The sequence below is a fragment of the Silene latifolia genome, chromosome 11 (genome assembly GCF_048544455.1).
Source record: "Silene latifolia isolate original U9 population chromosome 11, ASM4854445v1, whole genome shotgun sequence".
Taxonomy (NCBI): domain Eukaryota; kingdom Viridiplantae; phylum Streptophyta; class Magnoliopsida; order Caryophyllales; family Caryophyllaceae; genus Silene; species Silene latifolia.
This window is the reverse complement of record NC_133536.1, coordinates 193,612,208-193,630,489: the sequence shown is the minus strand read 5'-3', so window position 1 is coordinate 193,630,489 and position 18,282 is coordinate 193,612,208. Positions and strand designations below refer to the sequence as shown.

Sequence of the window (18,282 nt, the reverse complement as noted above, 5' to 3'; positions counted from 1 at the left end):
GCCGGCGGACAAAGTTGACTCGCCGCCGAGGGGTCTTGGATATGAGTACGCGGATGTGTGTTTGCGGGTTGTCACGCCGAGACCCAGTGGCGGTCAGATGGGATGCATCGGCTAGGCTATCTAAGTCGTTGACTTGCTGTGGATATCTTTGACCTTGCTCAGTGTGTTGACTTGGTCAGCGGTGCAGAATATGCCCCATCAATAATAATATAGTAATATAAATGATAACATTATTAATAATATTATAATATATTAAATAATATAATATATTAATAATAATAACTAAAAAAAATATGATAAGTATAATATAAATATTATAAATAATAATAATTAATATAAATAATAATAATAATAATAATAATAATAATAATATAATAGATGTAATATAATAATTTATTAATATAATAATAATAAATATGTTATTAATAATATTAATATAAATGAATATATTAATAAATATAATATAACAATATAATAATAATAATAAATATTAATACACTAATATTTCCATGAATCATAATAATATAATAATAAATAAATATAATAAATATAATTAAAATAATAATAATAATAATAATAACTATAATAGTAATATAATAAATATTAAAAATAAATTTTAATGTAATAATAAAAATAGTAAATAAATTGATATAATAATAATGATAACAATAAGAATATAAAATAAGAATAATAATATTAATGTTGAAATAAACTAATCTGAACTGAATTGAACTGAACTGAATGGAGTTGAACTGAACTAAACTTATTAGAACTGAAATTAAATCCAAAAGAACAGGGCCTAACTCATGTCACAGTATACTACTCCCTCCATTATTTTATATATGTCATTATCACATTTCGAGACACTCACTTCTCTCTTCAATATCTCTCAAAGTATATGAGATAATAATATGAAATGTATACTCTTATGAAAGCAAATTTCATGACGAATCTAATGGTATAATTTTTTATAAAAGTATATTTTTAAATAATTGAAAGTCAAAGGATTACCTCGTAAAACGAAAACGTCATATATAAAGTAATGGAGGGAGTATAACTTTTACTCGTAAATAAATGGCTTAATCAATAAAATTACATTAACTCACCGATATGCGATATCTAAGATTAGATTCAAATCCCGTCGACATCCAAAATACCATTGTAACAACCCCCATAACCTAAAAAAGGGCATATGTCAATTTATCCATGCTTAATGATATCACACAAATGCTCAACTACTCATCTAAATCGGGTGATGAAAAAAGAGGATGAACAAAAAGGAAGACAACTAACAATCGTCGGTCAAGAATATGATAACACAAAACAAATGAATGAATATGATAAGAAGAGACCCACATGCCTTGTGCCTTCCTTTCCATTCAACCCATTTCCCAACCTAACATTTTCTCCTCCTTCCTTTCCTCTCTCTCTAAAAAAAAATACCTTCTTTTCCTTGTGTAACCTCCTCATTTAATTTCTTCCCAACTAAAAAAATACCCACAAAAATTTCTCAAACTACACACTTTCCAATCTTCCTCCTCATCTTATTTCTGAATTTTTTTTATTAGATTTACTGTTTTATTAGTATTTTTTATGTGATTTTTTTTTTGCATGAGCATATAGTAATTTAGATTCTTTTTAGTAAAGGGTACAAAACCCTAAAACAAAAGTTTTGTTACTTTGAATGGGAAAAAAAACTTACAACAAACTGTCACAAGTACAACTGCAGATCTGAACCTATAATTGCACAAAAAAATTTCATGATTTCACCTGTTTTCTCTTTCTTTTGTTTTTTCCCAATTTGGCAAGTCTTTTACTTCTAATTTTGGTTGTGGACTTGTGGTGGTGGTTATTTTCTTGGTATATAATATCCGGTTTAGTCTGGATTCGAGCCGGGTAAAACTCAGCTATTCTCCTCACCAGTTGATCTAAGTGCTCATGAGTTGTTGGTGGTGGTGGTGGTTATGAGTAGGGAGGATAATGTGAAATTGACAGAAGAGAGTGAGCATAGAAAGGCTGAGATGGTGTTATTAATTACAAGGATGAAGATGATGATGATGAAAACATTATTCCTTTTCTATGCTCACTCCTCTTTCTGTCGGCTTCGCTTTCCCTAACTCAACAACCACCCCCATCATCAGGTGGTTGCGATTTGCGAATGAGAGAAAACCCGTTAGAATACGGCGGTTCTCTCATTCGCATCATGGGTTTTCTCTCATTTTTCGAAAATGAGAGAAAACCCATACCATCTTTCTTTTGTTAGATTGAGTATGTTAAATTAGGTTCTGGATTTTCGGGAGATTTAGAAATTACTTGGTAGATCATCACTTGTTGTTGTTGTTGTTGTTGTTGGGTAGTTTATGATCATACTTTGCTTAATTTTTTTTTGATAAAATAGTACTAATGCACTGTTCAATACTATTACGAGACTAATCTTCTAACTAATGGCTGCACTTTATTTATTTAATTATTATTTATTTGATTAATTTATTAAAAAAAAGAAAAGGAATGCGTTACTTTTGAGGAGGGAGGGCGGATTTAACGGGATAAATCATCATAAATGAATCTGTTAATAAATAGGACCATGCTAATCAGCTTCATATATAGGCTATAATAACCTAATAGCCTACTAATCTAGCATGTAGAATTGTAGATTAGGTTGATTTTTCAGTACCCAAAGCAAAATAAAGAGAAAACCCTTGAATTGTTTTATGTACAGTTTGTTTGTGATTGTTACATTATATTTTTACACGCATGCTATGAAAAAGAGCATATACTTTTTTCTAAATGGTCCCCCTTTTTTTTTTTTCAATTTCTTATTCTGACCTCAATCTATGGCTTACCTTGCAATTTATTGAGCTTGTCCAATGGTAGGGTGGTTGTTTTTTTCCGTTTTATTTGCTGCAGGTGGTGGTAGCCTATGAAATTCGGTCGATTAATTGCCAAGAATGTTCGAGAGTTGCGATCTTGCTAGGTAAATGATCTTAGTTCCTTTGATTCAGTTGTGATGGTGTTCATACTGTTTGTTACGGATCGGACGCGTCTTTTATTTGTAGATTGTTCATCATTCTTATCATTTTATCTTTTTTATAAAATAGTCGAGTTTGAGACAAGTCCTTGTGGATTATTGACATTCTTCCATCTTAGTTTGACTAACATAGTTGTTGTGTAAGCTAGTTAATGCTATCTTTTTAAGATAAGAGATTTTAATCTTGACTGTTTGACTGGATGACCTTCTGTTGAGTTTTGTTTGGAGGATATCTTACTTGATAGATAGCTCAGTTTATCGCTCCTTAATTGATCTTCTTCCATGCTAAGGATTATCTAACGAACTTCGTCAATTTTGTAGCATAAATCTTTGCAAGGCTTGCATTATATATATTTAAAAGATCACTTAATTAGACAACTTTGTAAATTACTCCGTATGTTTTAGTACTGTTATAAGCGGTGTTAGATCCATTGCCTAACTTGTAATTCTAGGCTTGTAAATCTGGCTTGAAGAAGGTTATTTCATGCAATATGTATGTGAAGGAAACCGACAGTCAATGGTATATATTCCCCATTATGATTGACCGTTATAAGAAGGTTGTTTCGCGCAGCCGAGTCTAAGTAAAAAGAGTGTTATTGTGTCGTCAATACGTCATTGCTGTAATTGTCTTTATTATTTGGCGGCCTTAAGAGTTAAGACAACATCCATTTGGACTTGTACATATAGATGTGATATTATCATTTCATGAGACATTAGTATCAAGGTTCGATTATTTGATGAACTTGTGTAGGATTCAACGTCTGTCGATTTGGATCATGGGAATGATGAGATTCATGCAATATGGCGGTTCCACTTTTACTAAGTTATAGCTTCAATTTGTACAAGATAGTATACATACTCTTCATTGTTTTGTTCTGACTCTTGATTTTCTATTATTTTCTGCAAGATGTACTACTTTCTTAGAGCAGCCACAAGTCTCTTCAGCTGCATGGCCAGATAAGCGGTTCATTACTCATTGAAGGTCCGGATGCAAAAGTATGCTAATCAAACGGATTTCTAAACCCATGGGGTCCTGGAGCTATTTAATTTAGTAAGTTCTAGCTCCCCGCTTTCTCGTTTTCTTATGTTTCGAAGTTAGATATAATCTTGCTTTGATCAATCCAACATAATGTACTGTTTCATTCTTATTATTGCAAGCTACTAGTTTCTTACTAGTTTTACTATCGTGTTTCCGCATGCCTTAGTGTAGTGTTTCATTCTTATTGAATTTTCCAACTTATTTTTGTTCATAAAAACTTCCAAATATGTTTTCGAACGGATGTACTTGAAGGGTAAGGTTGCCTACTAGCTTAGGTTATTGGATTCACAAAACTCACAGCGATTTGTGAATCAGTTTGAACATTTCTTATCATGCTAAATTGGTGATTGCTTATTACTTCTTTTTTTTTTTAAAAAAAAAAAACAATCTATTGTGGGCGTACATTGCAATATATTGGATGTGTATATTTCATGTCAAATTTGTCAACCTTGCCTAGCACCCCAGCATTAAGCGAGAGCCCATCACCTCAAATATCGTTTAAGATCCATACAATCTTGAACTTGTGTTGAACACAATGCATTTTGTTTGTAGCGAAGTTTTGATGAAATCTCGCTGAAAGTTACATTGATGTAGTAATACTTCCTGCTACAATAAGTGTCTGTCGGAGTAAATATTGCACTTTTATTCAAATTTGGACTAGAATGGAAAGTTTAATGGTGTTAATTTCCACTATGCACATTTAGCCTTCTATTTTCGATGTATACAAACAATATTATTATTGCATACACTGGGGTAGCATCTTACATATTCATCAAACAACATACGGAGTATTATCAAAATGTGAACACAAATTTATTTGTTTTCTTTGTTAATCAAACATTTTAATTGGATGAGTGTGATACTCCGTATTTCAATTTGAGAATATAGGGCGTGTGATAGAGCTATTCAAATGCGGGCTTGGGCCGGACATGGGCCGGGCCGGGCCGTGAAAAAAAAGTTGCCCATTAAGACTATAGTGGGCGGGCCGGGTCAGAATTATGGGCCAATTATCCTTGCCCTTACCCGCCCTTTAGTCAAAAGTCGGGCGGCCCATGGGCTAATGGGCCGAAACACTAAACTTTAACTGTTAATTACGTATTCGGTATAGAATGACTTCAATTTAAACTACTTTTTATATCTCATACCTTGATTTGAAATTTGAAGTTAGGTGTATAATATATATGGATAGTGAAGAAATACATATAAGGGTAGAGGTAAAGATTGAATGTATACATTATTGTAACTTGTAATATACGATAACTAGTGGTGTTTGACTATATGCGCCTACTGGGAAGACAATCAAATTTTAATTAGCATGAAGATATTTGGAAAGACAACAGTTTAGGTTCTTTATTAAAAAAAATGCTTTTATTTTTTTTTTCATTAAAAAAAATCATTATTTATAATATAAAACAATTAATATACACAAATAAATTGAAAATTTATTATCTGATATTTTTAATGGGCCGGGCGGGTTGGCCCGTTTGAAAAAGCTCGTGTCCATGTCCGGCCCATTTACTTAAATCGGGTCGGGCTTGTCCAGCCCACGACCCATTTTTTAGAATTTTTTGTGTCCAAGCCCGCTAAAAATAAGGGTCGAATGGGCCGGGTTATTGGGCGGTATGACCCATGAACAACTCTAGCGTGTGAGTATGAAGTTCTAACTTCCCCGGATGTACAGTCTCATCTTTCGTTTTTCGTTTTACTAGTGGCACACTTTTTTTTTTTTTTATAAGTCTGTTTTCAAAATCATATGCTCATAGTATGTATCTAACCATGCGCCTGCTGCCAGTTCTTAGTAATGAAGTGGTGCATGCTACTCAGTAGCACGCACTACTCCGTTGTTGTGTTGCAGCAGTGACCATATCCGAGAATGAGAACTGCTGCTCTATGATATGGATCGATTATTGGCACTTCAACAAACGATTCTTTCAGAGGTTTTCCTCATTTTTTCAGCCAACTACTGAACTACACTATTTACAAAAGGAGAACCCTTCTCCAAAACAAAATTTTGAAGAATGGGGGAGCTGAGAGGCCAAAATAGGAAAATGCAAACTATTGGACGAGGGAGTAAGAATAGGGCACCCGGAAAATTCGTTGGTAAAGCTTATTCTTTTTTATTGCTACTCCATTTGTCTCAATCATTTATTTGCCCGTTCTATTCTTTGTGAGAGATATTTTAATCAAAGGCAAACAAATGATTTGGACGGAGGGAGTATATCACTTTGCTATGAAGCATTTGCTTTAATTAAAAGGGAAGAAGTTGATTTAATTTAACCAGATGTCTTGAGTTTGTCGCACATTGTTGAACCTTGTGTAAGAGAACTATCGCGCAGTTACGACGATTTTACTTAAGTGAAGTCAAGAAAAAAGAATTAATGGTGCATATTAGAGTTTTTCTTTTTTTGAAATAAAAATTACAATCTTATCTTTTTTGAGTTTATGGAAGGACGGTGAAGGGTGTGTCGTGCACTCCAAAAAACAAGGGATGAAGGACGAGGGCCCTAAGACAAGATAATGTCTTGTAATCTCACTTTCAACTTTGTACTGTTCTTCAAATGCCATTTTTAAATGATTAGACATTTAGACTTGTGAGATTGACTTTATGTCTTAAGTGGGAGTTAGTAGGGCTGATATTTCACTAGGCAAAAAAGATCTTCCAGGGGAGTTTGTGTGAGCGTGTTAAAAAAAAAAAAAAAAAAAATCAAATCACACGATGGATATTTTTCATCTGTGGATTTAACGACTATGCCTAATTAGTATTGAATTGAAAACTTTGTGTGGCTGATCATCTGTAAAAATTCCCTGTTTTTTGTTTGAGAATGAAAAAAATCTAGTACTCCGTATCTTGTTAGTTACCAGCAGTCCATTGCTTGCTCGGAGTTGCTTCTATAGTTTGATCTAGGTCGAAGTGATTATATAGATCATCTGCATTAGGTAACTCTATCCCCCAACCCGCCCCCTTAATGTACTCTTTGAACTTCTTAATTTATAATTAAGTTCCGTCTTTCTGCCAAAAAAAAAAAAGCATTATGTAGGTGGAAACCATAAGAACGCCAGTGATATTGTGCTTGTCTTCGCGATATAATTTTACGGTCCACTAAATACAGTCGGTAAAACACGTTATCAGTAACCAATAAAGTCTCATTAATCATGTAATGGATGATAGTAGTCCGTGGAATGGATGTTTTACTTGGAATTATGCCCTTTCTTTTGTTTCGGATTTTTGTATTGGCTAGCACACCACTTTCCCCCATAGGAATATTTATAATAGTTGGGCTTCAACCATGTTCAAATCCTGGCAACCGCAAAACTTCTCAAAAACTCGAAGTGGAAACCCAGCACACGGTACGGGGGAGCCAGTGCACAACTAACCACTCTTCAAGCCCAACGGACATTTGAGCGAGGGAGCGTAATAAGATTATTTATAATAGTTGGGCCTCAACCATCGCCTTAAGGTTTTGGTTGAGATGATTCATCTATCACCCCCGACCCGCCCCCAATAAATAGACTATACAACCAGTTGTATTGGTTGTATAGAAAAGAACCTGAGTTTTAGAATTATTTACTTGAGCTTAGACCTATAGATTATGAGCTTTGTTTAAAAGAATCCGAGCTCCATTATAAAAATATTGAACTTAAAAAATTATAATGAAAGCTCAGCAAGATTGATTGATTATGGTTGTACAATGCTCTTGTACAACCAGTTGTATAATAGTATTTGTGACCCGCCCCCATGATGTATTTGAACTTTTTTTTCGTAATTTATACAGTAATATGTTTCTTTTGTCCAAAGAAAAAGCGATAGTCAGTCGATCGGGAATTATCATTACGGACCAAACTGGGCACGTTGCGGTCATAAAAAACAGTCGGTAACTGGGACATTGAAGAAAACTAGTAATCCGTACTCAATTATCTGCATGGGTTAAATGAATTATCTCGAGATATACATCATAATACCTAGATTAGCTACAGTGCTACACAATATATAATGGTGCGTCTATTATATTTATCATCCCAGGTTAAAGGTGATGGCATCCAAGATGGTGGGTGTCTGTTGTCTGCAATGCTTGGGACATGTCGGAGGTACAACGGCACTTCCACTTGCTTTGGCTTTCCGGATCACCAACGGACCATTCACTAAACATGCACTCTACCTTGCTTCTAGTTTTTATATTATGAGTATGATTTTAATTTATTAGTAAACGGTTTTTCTAAAATGTGTCTAAAGGCATAAAAAAAGATTGATATGTATAGGTTTAGAGAGCTGATGCTTGTTGTGTAACAAAATATATTTAAAATTTACTCATTTTTTCGGGTTATTATACCATGCATTTTAGAAGTGAAAGGATTGATACCGAGTTTGATACAGGGGCGGATCCAGGAATAAAATGTACAGTGGGCTAGAAAATTTTGCTTACTAAAAAAAAAAAAATTATTTCGAGACAATATTTAAAGAGGCGTGAAGTTGATCATTGTACTTGCTTTAACCCTCATTATTATATATTATGCTTCATTTTCGTGATATTTGAGTCAATAATTTTAAATTATAATTTTGACACTTTATCGACATTATAGTACCCAACTACTTATGTGCTAATTACGCTTATACATAACTATGCTTATTATTACACCAATAAATTCTTAAAGTTACAAGTCACAGCGAAATTTTTAGATAATAAAAGTTTCATAAACAAAGAGGAGTAATAAAAGGTCAAGTCATACAATAAAAGTACAAAAAATTATGTAACTTATGGGTTTATAAAGTATATAAACCAATGAAAACAAAAATATAAGGATTTTCTACACTTATGGGGTTCGAACCCCTACCACTAGCAAGTGGTTCTTCATACTTTACCACTGAGGGAAGAATAGAATTGTGTTTATTAGCTACAGTGATTGCTATTTACTCTTTTGTTCCTCAGAAAACAGGTTGGACTCCAGCCCATATAGCCAATGGGCTGGATCCGCCCCTGGTTTGATATAAAAAGTTTTTCTTAAAAACTTGTGATGCGGTCTCTCGCTAAGTGACGTACCCCTTGTGTTTTCCTAACCTGTTTAATAGAATATGGTTCAAAGTGACACTCGGTACATATTTTCATAATGAATGTAACCGTTTTTATCATTACAACAAAAAAAAAAAAAATCAGAGCCTTAATCCCAAAATTATTTTGGGATCGCCTGACATGAATCATCCTTGAGAATCGTCCTTGGATGAACGCATACATCAAAATGTGAAAATATCGAAAAGGGCAAGTGAAAAACAAAAAGGTAGTGAAACTAATACAAAAGCCAAGGTAAACTTATAGGTTTTATCATTGACGAAACATTTTTACTAGTAGGTCATTTTATGTTGTATAGTCCCGATACTACTTTTGGTACTGTTTTTACTTCAAATTATAAACTAGTCTCTATAAATATAAGTGGAGATTATCTATCAGAAGACCTCCCGACCAACTAATTACCTTAAGTCCTTAATTATTAAATGAATAATACTCCGTACAACAATAGATATATCGGTCAAATGCGTAACTTCTTTCTCTGTGCCGATGAATTTTATTACATTTATTTACTGTGTACCAAGCCGTGAAACAAATGTCAAGTTACCTATTAATTTTCTCTTCTATTTTTTAAGGCGCTAGTAACACTTGACTTTGTGAGAGCAATTTAATTTTATCATACTAAAAAGACATAAAAATAGATCGAGAGACCAATATAACAAATACGCAATGAGTTACCTGGATATAGGGATTATATGCATCTCGCAAAAGTTTTGGCCTAGCTATTATTCTGAATTATAGTTCCGAATTATTCACCTTTGTGTAAATAGGTTTTGTATATTGATAAATATATTTACGTGGTTAAAGTAAACATCAAAGCTGGTTTGCCCGAGTGGTTAAGGGGGCAGACTTAAGATCTGCTGCACATAAGTGCGCGTGGGTTCGAACCCCACAGCCAGCATTTTACTTATTTTTGCCTTAGTTCATTTTTTTCCATTTTTAAAGGCTTAGTTCATTCTCTTTGCTTTTTCGTTCTCCACAAAATTTTAATAATTCATTTTTTCCAAATACTTTTTATCGTCTTTTTGACCTGAAAACTAGTTTTAACTTTGAACAATATTCACTCTACCGATTAAATGGACATACATACATCGAAAAGTACTTCTATCATATCATATATCATATCTATCTATCTATCTATCTATCTATCTATCTATCTATCTATCTATCTATCTATTTATCTATCTATCTATATCTATATTATTAAAGGAAGCTTTTTATGAGCCAGGATAGAGTCTCCAACCTTCGCAAAATTCCTCAATAAAATAATTAATGCCAAATAACTATAATTACTACTCCGTATTAAAAAAAATTTAAGTGATAAAGTTTGTAATTATATTAGTAGAAAAGATAAGTTTTCAATTTTGCATTGATATAGTTTTAGGGCTAGGCATATATTTCAGTTAATAATATTAACTAATTAATAAATGCATTAAATAAATTATCAAATATTCCTCCTATTCACTATTTTCTTCCCTATTTCCTTAAACGGATTATTCAGGTTTTCTTCCCCTTTCTTATTTTGAAAACTTTTACTCTTATTTTATTCATCCCTCTCTCCTATTATCAAACCCCACCCAACTTTTACTCTTATTTTATTTATCCCTCTCTCCTATCACCAAACCCCACCTAACTTTTACTCTTATTTTATCGGGTTTGCTAAAGATCGCCCCTAACTTTACTCATATCGCCCCTAGAAATTACCTTTTTGCCCTTAAACAATAAATAAGCAAAAACTTGTTTGTATTTTATTTCTTCTCGAGTTTCGTATTTTATTAAAAACCGTTTCAAAACCGCTTCAAACCCGCTTCAAAAATAGAACACAGCATTAAATTTTGAATTAAATTTTGAAAAAAAAAAAAAAAAAAACACACAACACTCATCCTCACGTTGAACACAACACACCCAACAACAACAACAACAACTTCCCCCCCTTTTTTTTTTCAAATTCAAAATTAAAAAATCGTTTCAACAACTTTGTTCAACAAATCGCTTCAAAATTCAAACGGATTTGTCCTCCATTCCTCCCAAAGTAGAAGAAGGTATGTTTTTTTAATTTTGTTTTGTAACCCAATTAAATTTGTTTGGTTAGTATAGATTTATGTATAGGTTGATTTAGGTATAGATTTGTGATGATTAGAGCCAAAATTAGGTTGTTTGTTTGTGATTTGTTGTGTTTGATTGAATGCGGAAACTAAAAAAAAAAAAAAAAAATAAGGACGAATTGTACCTGGAAACCCAGAAATTTCTGGGAACGATGCACATTTCGTGTGAAATACACGAAAAAACCTGGGTTTTTTCGTGTGATTTACACGAATGGACCTGGGTATTTTCGTGTATTTCACACGAATGGACCAGGCCATTTTCGTGTATTTCACACGAAAGGACCAGGCCTATTTCGTGTATTTCACACGAATGGACCTTTTTTTTTTTTTTTTTTCAAACCGTTTAATAATTTTTTTTTTTGCCGTAATTTTTTTTTTCTTATATTAATTCGTAAATTAGGTGTTCGATTTTTTTCTATTTTTTACTTCGAATATTACGTTTTTTATGTTTGAATTAGTTTTATTTGTATCCGTTTAATTTTTTTTTTCTTATTTTAACTCGTAAATTAGGTGTTTGAAATAATTTTATTTAATTCGTGTACTTTTGTTTTTTTTTTCTATTTTTTACTTCGAATATTACGTTTTTTATTTTTATATTTACGTTTGAATTAGTTTATTTGTAATATTAGATTTGAATTAGTTTAATCCGTTTAATTTTTTTTTTCTTATTTTAACTCGTAAATTAGGTGTTTGAAATAATTTTAGTTAATTCGTGTACTTTTGTTTTTTTTTTTTCAATTTTTTAGTTCGAATATTACGTTTTTTATTTTTATATTTACGTTTGAATTAGTTTATTTGTAATATTAGATTTGAATTAGTTTAATATTTTTTTTATTACGTTTAAATTAGCATTTTATTTGTAATTTTACGTAACTAAATTGTTCGTTAATGCGAGATGGTGATGGTGATGAACGTCGAAACAAACTTCATGCTTCACTCTCGGAAAATTACTTTCAAGATGGGTAGTACTAGTTTTGGTTCGAGAGAAGTTTCTATGCCTTTCGAGACGATTTTTATGAAGGTGGCGAGTTCGAGCAATATCGAAAGAGCTTGCGGATGAGATGAGAAATTATGAGGGGTCGGAAAACGAGGAAGAGGAAGATGAGGAGGTAGGAAATGAGGTGATGGAAAATGAGGTGATGGATAATGAGGTGCCGGGAAATCAGGAGGCGGGAAATGTGGAGGCGGGAAATGTGGAGGCTACTTATCGCTTTACGTGTTAGGCGGGGGATCCATGGTAGATTTGAGGTCTATGGTGAGGGGTCTAGCACTTCGATTCGAGCGCGGAGGAAAGTAAGGGCTAGAGGGAAAGATACTAGTTGGATATTGAGAGGGCCAAAGACCGGGAGGACCAGTAGTCCGGATTTGATTCCGAGTTTTGGTGGACACATATCTTACCTTTTGTGGAGTCAGCCTCAGTTGCAGCGTTTGTTGACTAAATATACTAGAGAGCGATCTTTGGCCGAGCTTCGTTCATGGAAATTGTCGGCGGCAGCTTGGAAGTTAGTTGAGGATTCGGGGATTAGTCATTTGCCCAACATCATGCATAAACATTTGAACATGCCATTGTTGTGTGCTTTTATTGAGAGGTGGCAGCCAGACACCAACACTTTCCATATGCCATGGGGTGAGATGACGATATTATTACATGATGTGCAAGAGATTCTTGGGATCGAGATTGATGGATTTCCTTGTAGCATACCTGATGCAGATATGGCACATCCGATACTTGGCGTGTCGGAGTTGTTGGGTATGACTGAGGCGGAGTTGGGAAGTCAGTGGGGACCTGATAAGGATGCAAAGATTTACAAGGGAAATTTGATCTTACAAAAAGCTTTGAAAGATTTGGTTGAAGGAGACAAGCGGGGAATGGTATCGGAGGCTCAAGGCTACTTGATGCTTTTATTGAGTTCGACGTTATTTGTTGATAAATCCAGTGATAGAGTGCGAGCTAACACTTTCCCGATGCTTAGAGATGTTGGTAGTATTGCTGGGATTGCTTGGGGTGCCGGCACACTTGCTTATCTATATAGGCAAATGGGGATCGCGACGAGGTCTGATTGTAAAGGTTTGTGCGGTTGTTTGACTTTGTTGCAGTCTTGGATTTTTGAGTACTTTCCGGCATTTAGGGGTATTGGACTTCCTTGGACGACCACGGCGTGTATCTTTTATTTCAGGTTCCTCAATAACCTCGTCCTCAGGATACAACTTACTGAACAATGACTCAATTACATCTCTTTGGACCGAATGGTGGGCCGCCCGAACTTTATCGAAAAGGTCCTCCATCACATCATTATGGCGAGAACGCTGATGACTGGAATCCGTGTAGGCTAACCGTGACCAAAACACATGTAAATCATCAGGATGAATTCTTTTACCTTCATGGAAAACTGTATGTAACCGACAAGCACACAATAGCTTATGGGTCGTCCATAATGTGCAACCACAATAATTCTCCTCCAAATAATAACCCAAATCAGTCCCACGATTATATTCCACTAACATTGCTTCAATGGCGGTCGCCGAAACTCTTCCACTCAACATTGAAAATATATTCCCATAATACATATTAGTAACAACTGTCTTGCTTATAGAATCTTCCAGCGTTTTACGAATTTCAATATGTTGCCCGTGAAGCATAACATCAGCCCGTTTCCATATACTGTCAAGAGTAAGTTCAGCTGATCCTAACCACATCTTCAATTGAGCATGAGCGGACTCAACTCTAGACGTAGTTGTGTTGCCAAAATGAAGCACCAAATTAGTAAAGCATTTGCCAAACATATGGATTTTATGCCACCAAGTCAACTCAAGATAACTGATAAGTGCAGGATGACAACAATATTTTTTCCGCAACTCATTCCACTCCATGGTACATTCATCAAATGTTTTAGCTTCAACAACTTTCTTCCAAGCACCGTGTGCTAACGCTTTCCCAAAATTACCATTCCTCTCCATGTTCGTTGCTCTAGCCTCAATTGAAGTGTATACGTGAAATAAGCACAAGAAATGATGGGAAGTACGAAATACATCAGGAAGTGCAGCAATTAGACCACGCTCGTGATCCGTAACTATGACTGTTGGCCTCACACCTGGTTCCAACAATGACTCTAACCTTCTCAAAACCCACTTATACCCTTCTTTACCCTCATTCTCAATTAACGTGTAACCTATCAAAAAACTTTTTCCAACAGGTGTGACACCTACACATTGAACCAATATAAGACCGTATTTATTTGTCTTGTAAGTGGAGTCGATTAGAATAACATTTGGCCACGCTTTAAACATCTTCACCGACTCTGGATGAGTAAACCAAACATGTGTAAGTTTTTTTGTTTCAGGATGTTTGACGGACTCACTAATGTAGTTAGCTCGGTTCGCTAAATGCAACATATATTGCACACTATTTCTCCCATCTTTATCCTTCGCACTCAATCGGGCATTCTCATTATAAATTTGTTTCAGAATCGGGGGCGGTTGATCAGGATACCGAAGCGTAAAAGCATGTCTAACCATCCCCGGTTTCACGTGAGACTGCCGATACTGCTTAATCAATTCTTTCTGTTCTTCAGTAAATTTCGCTCTACGCTTGTGACCTTCTAGAAACTTTCCAAACTTGTGATTGTGAACACCGCACTTCGGAACAACAACCCACACACCTTCACCTTTTTTAATCATTCTTAATGAAAATGGACACATAAATTTTTTGGTCTTCGATTTTCTTTGCGGTTTCAAGGGATCCTTAGCCTTGCTATTATACGGTCCGTGTCGGTCACATTTCACTATTTTATACGGAGGACTCTTTTCCATGTGATACTTAGCCTTTACCAAATGAAAGCCTAACCCATATGCAACTTCATCACAACGATCAAATGCTTCTTCAAATGTGTTAAACGGATGGTTAAATACAAAATTATCACCGTAATCAACATTCTCTTCACCGGGATCTTCATAATTTTCCTAATTAAATCCATTAACCGTTTTTTTTAAAAATTAAATAAAAAATAAAAGTCCATTCATGTGAAACACAAAACGTAAAATAATAAAAAAAAAAAATTAAACGTATACAAAAAAACATAAAAACGTAATGGTCCATTCGTGTGAAATACACGAAACAGCCTGGGCCCATTCGTGTGAAATACACGAAATAACCTGGGCCATTTCGTGTAAAGCACACGAAAAAACCTGGGCCATTTCGTGTACTTCACACGAATGGTCCTGGGCCATTTCGTGTGTTTTACGCGAATTGGTCTGGGCAGTTTCGTGAGTTTTGGACGACTTTTCCTGGGCTATTTCGTGAATCTCACACGAAATCATTTTTCCTGGGTCGTGTCCTACGCGTGTTACGTAATAACAATATAAAAACGCGTCAAAATTACCTCATTCTCTTGCGTGTTTTCATTGTCTTGCGTATTTTCAGTTTCCTCGTAATTTCCCGTGTTACTACCGTCTCCATAACCACTACCTTCACCGTTACCGTAACTATATTGTTGATCGTTGTACCGATAATGTTGTTCGGCATTCCAATCGTTTTGAAATCGATATCCATCATTGTTGTACGAATTATCATTATTGTACGAATTATCATTATTGTACGAATTAAAGAGATAATTAAAAAAAGGATTTCCGTCACTCATTTAAATTTTTCCGGAAAAAAACAATTTTTAGAGAGTTAAAGTAGATAGAAGGGCAAACTTGGAAAAAGAAATGAATTTTAGGGGCGATATGAGTATTTTAGGGGCGCTCTTTAGTAATTTTGTATTTTATTCATTCATCTCTCCTATCACCAAACCTTACCTAACTCACAATTCCTTATTTAATTCCTAATTATTCATTCCTCTTTCCAATCCACAAACCCCGCCATTCTCCTTTATTCATTTTTTAGTCATCTCCTTAAATTTTATACCCACGTCAAAGGGGAAGAAAATCCCGAATAGGAGGGAGTATAAAATATTATATAAGAATAAAATAAAAGTTTGATTTATGATGGTAAGGGGTAGTATACGTATTCAGTACCAATTTGTCTATATATGGGAGACTTGCTCCCACTGTTGGCAAATTGCATGTATAAATCAATCAATCAATCAATATTATATAACTAAAGGAGGCTTTTTTTTTTTTTTTTTTTTTTCTAATTATACTATTAGCATTAGAATTAGGAGATAATTAATTATTTACAATTTTTCTATTATAATTAGGAATATAATTTTCCTATTATAAATGAGAATTAATTAATTATTTTACAATTTCCCTATTAGAAATAGGAAATAAATTAACAATTTATTAAGACTTTTTTTTCCTAATTATACTATTAGAATTAGGAGATAATAAATATTTAAAAATTTTCTATTATAATTAGGAATATTATTTTCCTATTAGGAATGAGAATTAATTAATTATTTTATAATTTTTCATTCCTAATTATTCATTCCTCTCTCCAATCCACAAACCCCACCATCCTCCTTTATTCATTTTTTAGTCATCTCCTTAAATTTTATACCCACGCCAAAGGGGAAGAAAACCCCGAATAGGAGGGAGTATAAAATATTATATAAGAATAAAATAAAAGTTTGATTTATGATGGTAAGGGGTAGTATACGTATTCAGTACCAATTTGTCTATATATGGGAGACTTGCTCCCACTGTTGGCAAATTGCATGTATAAATCAATCAATCAATCAATCAATATTATATAACTAAAGGAGGCTTTTTTTTTTCTAATTATACTATTAGCATTAGAACTATGAGATAATTAATTATTTATAATTTTTCTATTATAATTAGGAATATAATTTTCCTATTATAAATGAGAATTAATTAATTATTTTACAATTTCCCTATTAGAAATAGGAAATAAATTAACAATTTATTAAGACTTTTTTTCCCTAATTATACTATTAGAATTAGGAGATAATAAATATTTAAAAATTTTCTATTATAATTAGGAATATTATTTTCCTATTAGGAATGAGAATTAATTAATTATTTTATAATTTTATTATTAGAAACACGAAATAAATTAATTATCTACAATTTATTAATACTTAAAAATTATTCATTAGTATCTGTTCACTTTTTATTAAATTAGAAGGAAAAAACACCTTTGATATATTTATAATATCCAATTTTATGACAACTTCTGATTAAAAAAAATGAGGTATTATGAGGCTAAAAGGCCTTAGGCCGAACTGGGTTGTGACAAATGTGCATACATAATACGTACTACATAGAATTTAATCATGTAAAGAGTAAAATGAACGCTGAAATATGCCCCTACATCTTTTGTTATTGCTAATGTCATATTTAATTATACATAATACGAAGTTTATTTTTCAAATGTCATATGTATTTCTCCTATTAATTTTAAAGTTATTTCCCTCACAATACACTTCAACTTCTATTGATAATTTATTATTATATTATTTACAATTATTTGTCATTATATAGAAGTATATTAATCAAAATTTAAATAAGATATTAACAAATTATTGATAAGTACAGTTTTTTTTTTTTTTTTTTTTTTTTTTTTTTTTTTTTTTTTTTTTTTTGGGGAAAGGTAAGTAAGTATATTAATCAAAGAACCTCAAATAGTTCAAGTTACAACTCTTCTATGAGCAAAACAAATGAAAGAATAGGAACAAAGTTACAAAAGAACACTACAAGTATTTAAATCTTATCAAACCAATCTCTATCCGCACTCTTCAAGGGACTAACATTAAGTCTATAGAACCTAGCCTTAACATCAGTGATAATAAGTTGAATAACATGCTCAGGTCTCCTCACAAACTGTTTCAGCCGAGCTTCATTTCGTACCCTCCATATGAAGTAAGCCAAGTACACATGACAGGCCCCACTGACTTTCCTGACAATTTTAGGGCACCTTGCAGAGGAGTACCACCTCACCAGATCACCCATAGGAAAACTGACATTCAGACGCCGGTGAAGCAGTCTACAACATTCAACACTATAAGCACAATCATAGAAGAGGTGCTGATGGTCCTCACTCTGAGCCCTGCAAATATCACAAGTAAGATCCACCACAGTACCCAT

The 18,282-nt window shown here is 33.5% G+C and overlaps 2 protein-coding genes, 1 long non-coding RNA gene and 1 other non-coding gene across 6 annotated transcripts; 2 read left to right on the top strand and 2 right to left on the bottom strand.

The window, feature by feature from the left end:
- The first annotated feature begins 1,295 nt into the window (after window positions 1–1,295).
- LOC141612223 (uncharacterized) lies at window positions 1,296–8,389 on the top strand. 3 transcript variants are annotated; one of them, XR_012529019.1, is made up of 3 exons: window positions 1,302–2,974; window positions 3,936–6,167; window positions 8,089–8,389. It is a non-coding gene; the product is annotated as an uncharacterized LOC141612223 (long non-coding RNA). The 3 variants fall into 3 exon arrangements; XR_012529018.1 differs by having other exon boundaries at window positions 1,296–2,974; window positions 3,936–8,389; XR_012529020.1 differs by having other exon boundaries at window positions 1,296–2,974; window positions 3,780–8,389.
- A 1,556-nt stretch (window positions 8,390–9,945) lies between these two features.
- Window positions 9,946–10,028, top strand: TRNAL-UAA (transfer RNA leucine (anticodon UAA)). Its single transcript has one exon. It is a non-coding gene; the product is annotated as a tRNA-Leu (tRNA).
- Window positions 10,029–13,612: 3,584 nt separating this feature from the next.
- Window positions 13,613–15,869, bottom strand: LOC141614545 (protein FAR-RED IMPAIRED RESPONSE 1-like). Its single transcript, XM_074433290.1, has 3 exons — window positions 15,612–15,869; window positions 13,736–15,192; window positions 13,613–13,622 (listed from the first exon to the last, which is right to left on the bottom strand). The coding sequence occupies exons 1-3, from the start codon at window positions 15,867–15,869 to the stop codon at window positions 13,613–13,615; spliced, it is 1,725 nt and encodes a 574-aa protein (XP_074289391.1).
- Window positions 15,870–17,898: 2,029 nt separating this feature from the next.
- On the bottom strand, window positions 17,899–18,282 carry LOC141614544 (uncharacterized). The gene has a single exon (XM_074433289.1). The coding sequence runs from the start codon at window positions 18,280–18,282 to the stop codon at window positions 17,899–17,901; it is 384 nt and encodes a 127-aa protein (XP_074289390.1).